This window comes from Octopus bimaculoides, chromosome 9 (genome assembly GCF_046866305.1).
Source record: "Octopus bimaculoides isolate indiv1 chromosome 9, ASM4686630v1, whole genome shotgun sequence".
Classification (NCBI taxonomy): Eukaryota; Metazoa; Mollusca; class Cephalopoda; order Octopoda; family Octopodidae; genus Octopus; species Octopus bimaculoides.
This window is the reverse complement of record NC_142936.1, coordinates 66,024,523-66,032,022: the sequence shown is the minus strand read 5'-3', so window position 1 is coordinate 66,032,022 and position 7,500 is coordinate 66,024,523. Positions and strand designations below refer to the sequence as shown.

General features: G+C 35.5%; 1 protein-coding gene across 18 annotated transcripts in view; it reads left to right on the top strand.

Annotated features, from left to right (window-relative positions):
• Positions 1 to 7,500, top strand: part of LOC106879147 (voltage-gated inwardly rectifying potassium channel KCNH7) — a 661,705-nt gene that overhangs the window by 430,706 nt on the left and 223,499 nt on the right. For all 18 annotated transcript variants that reach the window (XR_016243164.1, XM_052970719.2, XM_052970716.2 and 15 more), the window contains one exon: positions 2,636 to 2,835. Coding sequence is in view for 17 of the 18 variants with exons in the window: in XM_052970719.2 (XP_052826679.1) it covers positions 2,636 to 2,835 (200 nt within the window). In the remaining variant the exon portion in view is untranslated. The remainder of the gene's footprint in view (positions 1 to 2,635; positions 2,836 to 7,500) is intronic.

Sequence of the window (7,500 nt, the reverse complement as noted above, 5' to 3'; positions counted from 1 at the left end):
TCGAGCGGCATCGCTCAATTATTTATTCTCTAAACAATTCTGTTTCTCATCGCTAGCTAATGTATAACCACGGACATTTATTTAGTAAGTGATTTTCTCATTAATACTGCAAGCAACTGTACTGAAGTCTATGCTTCATTGATGAGTTTACATTAAATCCGAGATATATCCGGTGCTGCTTTTCCGTACTAGCTGAAAACTGAAAATAATTATCGTTGACTAATATCATTTTTACCCTTATATCATTATTATTTCTAGTTGTTATTTAATGTTCTACGCATTAAATATGTTGAATCTTAATAGGATTCATATTACAGGAACTTTATCGACTCCAATATAATAAAAGAACTAAGTGTTTGCTCATAGAATTTATACTGTAAATATGAAGCATCCTAAAGCATACGTACGCCTAAAATAAGTGCAGACGTAGCTGTGTGGTTGAGAAGTTCGCCTCGCAACCACAAAGTTTTGAGTTTAGTCTCACCAAACGGCCCTTTAAACAAACGTGTTCTACTTAGCCCTGGGCCCACCAATACCTTGTGAATAAATTTACTAAACGGAAACTGTGAAAAGATTATCATGTATATAGAGTTGTCTTGTTATATTTCTTGCAAGTGTATGCGCTGATTTCAAAACCTACTGTGGTCAACTCTGCCTTTTATCGTTTCGGAGTTCAAAAAATTAATTGCAAGTACTGAGTGGAGGATTTGCCGTTGCATTGTCGTAAACGGTGTCTTTCAAGATTTATCCCGGCTCTTTACATTCTGAGTTCTTGATTAATAAATATAGTCCGTACCGCTATTTAACGCAGCTCTTTGTCTTTAATGCATATAGTAGAGTCCATTATTTTGCATGCTTTCACATAATAAGATCCTCCTTTCTTTGCACCGATCTCGGGAGGCCTCAGAGAAAAGGTCATAATCAATGCGTTGTGAAGCAGTGAGGTGCATTTGGCTGTGAGGCGCAGATTTGGCTGTGAGGTACAAGAGTGGCTGTGAAGCGCAAGCGCGACTATGCGGTAAAAAGTGTACTTTCCAACCACATGATTCCGGATTCAGTCCTACCGCATGGCACCTTAGGCAAGTGTCTTGTATTATAACTTCGACTCGACCAAAACCTTGTGAGAGAGCTGGTAAAGGGGAACTGAAAGAAGCCCGTGTGTGTGTGTGAGATCACCGCTTGACAACTGGTGATGGTGTATTTACGTCCCCGTAATCTAGCGGTTCAATAAAATAGAACCGATTGAATAAGTACCAATTTTTGAAACAATAAGTATTGGAGTCAATTCTGTCGACTAAAATTCTTCAAGACGGTACCTCAGAATGGGTCAGATTAACAATAGAAACAGGTACGGGATAAAAGATAAAATATACTTGCACTCAAGTTTGTATTTCATTATTTCGTTATATACAGAGAGAAAAATATTTTTTCTTCTTGTATCCTCATTATAATAATTGATTTCCGTTAGGTTGCCTAGTGTAGCAATTTTTTTATTTGTACCCTTTTGGGTGAGTTATTATATTATTTGTGATTTGAATTTTTTTTTAAATCAAGAAACTCTTCCAAAGTGAATTATTTATTAAGAATCCTTTAGGGAGAGTTGTCTTAGTTTCAAGGGATCCATGCATGGCATATCAGAAAGTACAGAGGAGTGAGAGTAGTGAACTAGTAGAGTCGTTAGAGCATCAGAAATAATGCCATATGGTATTTTCTGCCGTCAATACTTTGCGTTCAAATCTAACAGAACTTATCTTCTGTTTCATTCATTCTGGGTCGATAAATAAAGCGCAAGTTCCTGGTAATGGTTTAAAAGAACTGTTAGTTCATCAAACAAGATACGTTGTGGTGTTTGTTCTAGGTTTTTAAATTATGAAGTCGTTCTAGGTTTTAAATTATTAAGTCGGTCTTTGACTTTCCAGTAGAAAACATCGATATCGTGTAATAAGAGAGACAGAGAAGACTCGCAAGTATAGGCAACTTGTCCGGGCCTGCGCTTTGAAAAGGAACGTTCCAGATGAAGATAACGATTATAACAGTTGGCAAAAGCCATTGATTCATACAAATCACCGACTCTTCATTAATAATCCGGCAATTTATCAATTCGCTCATCTGCGGTTATCTTAATGTATTCTAAATTTTGCAAAACAGAACCGATAAACTAATAACGGACTTTCTTTCATGATCCAAGTTATCTATGATCGGATGTTCATTTCAGCTGTGCGGGGTATTTTACTAACAGCCATGCGCATAACAAGATCAACAGTAGGTTCAATTTCTAGGAGAAGGACTCGAACCTTTGTTATAGAAAACCCACTATCTACTCTGATTTATTCATCAAACACGTTTCTATATTCATTTGTTATGATTTATTGCTAATATTTATAAAACTTTCAAATGAAAACGCGTCACACAACATTAATTATAGGATTTCCTTTGAGGTAATATTAATAAATTTACTTAATAAGAACGATTCAATTAATAAACATTAATGATTCAAACATTAATGATTCAAACAGCGATTTCTTTTCAGCAACCAAAGCCAGAACTATTTCTTGACGTTTATCCGTTTCTTTACGACCATATTTATTCGACGTTGTTTTATTGTTCTTTTGTTTCCTTCTATTCCTTTTAATAGCATTGCTGAGTGCCGCTATATTCGGTAATGTGTCTTCAATAATGTTACGGCTCTATCAAGGAACAGAAGAATATAATGAAAAAACAGAAAGTATCAAAGAATTTATCAACTTTCACCATTTACCAAAATCCTTGGCGAATAGACTGCAAGAATCATTCCAACATACCTGGTCATATACAAATGGTATAGATATGATGAGTGTAAGTAAAAAAATGTTCATATCTTTTATTGTTTTGAATGGCGTTTAAGTTGATGTGAAGCTTGATCGATCAGTGCCATGATCAAAGACATTCTAGCTTTGGTCATCCTACCATTCTTAGAAGTATCTAGAATTATATTATCTTATGTATTCTTCTTTGCTTTGAGATGCCAGGATGTGATTTTAATGTGACTCGAGTATTATTTCTTATATATTGTTCGACTGAATTGTTGGTTCATGGTATCTTTTCCCTTTAAAGTTATCAGGCATATATAGGTATAAATAATAACATGTGAACACTCTTTACTCACCGAACTGTATGAGACTAATGTTGAAACCATAAATAAATTTAAGATATCACACAAGTTTCATTAAATATAATCTTCTACTTATGAGAATGAAGCCTTCACTATAAAAGTGAGTTGCGTTAAAGATATATATATGTTTGTATGTGGTTGCGTAATATATATATCTATAGAATGCATATTCGACGTATGTAATATAAATATATAATAGATATATACCATATACATATGTCTATTATATATATATATATATATATATATATATATATATAAACGCCAACACAGAGAAACACATATGCATACATGCGTGCATGTATTATATGTGTGAGCTGTATGTGTGTGTAATATATATGTAATATACATATGCACGCGTATATGCATATGTATGTGTATGTGTGTTTGTGTGCCTGTGTCTGTATGTCTGCGTGTCTGTACGTGCGCACATGCGTAGTGTGATTGCACGCGTTCGCATGTGTGAGCATGCGTGTGTCAGCAGGTAAGTCAGAGTAGCGAAGCGAACAGAAACTACAACTGCGAGTGACGGCCATATTAATTTTGCTCGGTCGACTGGCAGAATTCAAACAGTGTTGCCCAAAATGCCTTGCAGTAATTTGTTCCGGCTCATTATGTTGAAAGCTGAAATCTTGCCGAGATCTACTTTGCATTTTATCTCTCCGGCATCGATATAATCATATTCACCTGGCCCCCAAATTTCTGGTCTTGTGCCTATAACACACACACACACACACACACGCACACACATACACACTCACACACACATACACAAACACTCACATCCACACACACTCAAACGTATACACACGCACACATAGAGAGATGGATAGATGGATGACAGATAGACAGACAGACAGGCAGACAGAGAGGTAGGCAGATAGATAGATAGATAGATAGATAGATAGATAGATAGATAGATAGATAGATAGATAGATAGACAAACTGACTAGCAGTTAGATTGATTGATTGATTGATAGACAAACTGACTGGCAGATAGATAGATTGATTGATTGATTGATAGACAGACTCACTGGCAGATGAATTGATTGATTGATTGGTACACAGACTGACTGGTAGATAGATTGATTGATTGATAGCCAGACTGACTGTCAGATAGATTGATTGATTGATTGATAGACAGACTGACTGGCAGATTCATTGATTGATTGATCGATTGATAGACAGACTGACTGGTAGATAGATAGATTGATTGTTTGATAGACAGGCAGACTGACTGGCAGATAGATAGATTGATTGATTAATAGACAGACTGATTGGCAGATAGACAGATTGATTGATAGACAGACTGACTGACTGACTGACTGACTGACTGACAGACAGACAGATCGATAGATAGATAGATAGATAGATAGATAGATAGATAGATAGATAGATAAAGAGAGAGAGGGAGAGAGATAAGCAGCATTGTATAGTTAACGTCATGTTCTTTCGCAATTGTTGACAAACAATATTATGGAATCTTCATGTGTGTGTGTGTGTGTGTGTGTGTGTGTGTGTGTGTGTGTACGTGTGTGGTGGTGTATATAACGCATGTATGTATACTCCTACTCACAATAATGGTGTTTGTCATTGTGTTTACGTACGTACAAAAATTCCACTCATAAATACATACTTTCACATACACAAACATAAATATATATATATATATATATATATATATATATATATATATATATATATATATATATATATATATATATATATATATATATATGCACACAAAAACACACATACATACACAAACATACATGTATATATATATATATATGAGAAAAAAAAGAAAGAGAGAATGAGAGATGTTGAGCAAAGCCAATAAAAAAAAACGTGCAGACAGCAAGCAGACATATAAACGTTGGATATTAGTTTTATAGGTGTAAATATCAAGTAATAGAGACAACCAATATTGTACAGTTGTAAAAAGCAAACACATAATCTTGCCAAAAAAAATATGAAAACGTGTGACATTATGACATATTATATATCAATGTTAATATATACGATATAGAATATATCGCTTGGATGTAGTGGCACCATTATCCAGAAAATATCACGTATGACGAAACACAACTGTGTTATGTAACTGAATACGTCTTACCGTATGAGGTACTGCTTCAGTATAAATGATATTACATTATAGACAGGCGAAATTATATATACATGTGTGTGTGTATGGGCATGTGCGTGCGCGCGTATGCATGTATTATATGGATATATGTATATGTATTATATGAATGTATGTATACGTATGTATATATATATACTCTTTTACTTTTTTACATGTTTCAGTCATTTGACTGCAGCCATGCTGGAGCACCGCCTTTAGTCCAGCAAATCAACCCCAGGACTTATTCTTTGGAAGCCTAGTACTTATTCTATTGGTCACTTTTGCCGCTATGTTACGGGGTCCTAAACACACCAGCATCGGTTGTCAAGCGATGTTGGTGGGACAAACACAGACACACAAACACAGATACAAATATATATAGATATATATACGACGGGCTTCTTTCAGTTTCCGTCTACCAAATCCACTCACAAAGCTTTGGTCGGCCCGAGGCTATAGTAGAAGACACTTGCCCAAGGTGCCACGCATTTGGACTGAACCAACAACTATGTGGTTGGTAAGCAAGTTACTTATCACACAACCACTTCTGCGCCTATATATATATATATATATATATATATATATATATATATATATATATATATATATATATATATATATATATCGCTAGTTGAGTATTATATTAACTGTATATTTCTTTAATGGATTCCAAAGTATTAACAAGTTTGCAAGTCGGTAACATTGGCTCCATATTTTATGAACAAAACAAAAAGACTTAAACGTAAAAACAGGATAAAATTGTTTAACTTTAGATGTGTCTCTCTTCAGGTGTGTATATTTTTAATCATACTCTCTACGCGTTAAACGAGATTTCTCTCAGTCTCAATAAACATCTTTGACATCTGTGTGAACTGGAGTAACGTAATGTATAGTGCCTGGGAGAAAAGACACACGTCTTCCCTAATCCAGCCTGAACTTTGACGTTATGGCCGAGATTCCAACCGCTTAAACACTTGACCCCGCGCCATATTTTATAGAAACTAAGAGCCAAAGAACAACCCCATGAACCCAAAACATCAGACGCATTTTTGTTAGTAGACGAGACGATGTGAAGAAAGGATAAATGAAACCACATCAAATTAAGAAACGCAGTATATAACAAGAACAATAATGAATAATTAACAATTAGTTGTGAAATGCAGCTCCCATGGGATGATATTAAATGATTGTTGATAAACCTGTTTATTTATACAACACAGTCATCCATTTTGTAGTAAACTACAATCTTCTTGAAATTAAAGCTAAAGGAAGGCTACACGCATAGACTTTGTATTCTCGAATGTCTGTTGAAAAGAATAAATGTTTCTAAGGATGACAACACAATACATACTTTCATCGAACCTGGTACTATGAAAGAATAATAGACATGAGTGTCATGAGTGTCGTGAACACACAAGAGAGAACAAGGAGTAACTGGAAAATGTTATACATAAAAATGGAGAAACTAACTTAGTCATCCGTCAACCCCAGAACATCAAAATTGAATTTCATGCTGAAAAACGGCGTATACAGATGAGAAAACAGAAGCTGATTGGCAATTTCCCATGCGAATAGCGCTGCTAACCACAACCAACATATGGCCACATGCAAATGAAGTACGACCGACTATGTGAAGTAAACTCATCAAAGCAATGATGATGGAATAACAAACAAACGGAAGTTCCGATTCACCACTGTTCATTGCTATGCGTACACACAGCAACAACGCGAATTTTCTCATCCTCTCCCTCCTTCTCTTTCTCTCTCTCTCGTCTCGCGACTTTCTCACTCTCTATGTCTCACTCATTCCCTCTCTCTTTCACCTCACCCTCTCACGTCTTACGTCTCTCTCTCTTTCTCCCTCTTTCGCTCTCTCTTTCACTTCTTTTCTCTCACTTCCTACGTCTCTCTCTCTCACTCTCTATGTCTCTCTCTCTCACTCCCTACATCTCTCGCTCTCTTTCTTTCCCTCCCCTTCAGATCCACAAAATAGGCTTAGGTTAAACTATTATAGACACGTGACAATCATTGTTTTACCAGCGGTTTTAGTTTTAATCTATTCTTTTCTATACTTATAGAATATACGCAGAGTTTGAGAACTGCTTGTCAATAATACTTGAACTTAGAAGCTGCGAAGGAAATAGACACAAATTTTCTTATTGTTCAAAGAGCTGTTAAAGAACTGCTTCTCTGCAAACACATTGTTGATTCCTCTTGAGAC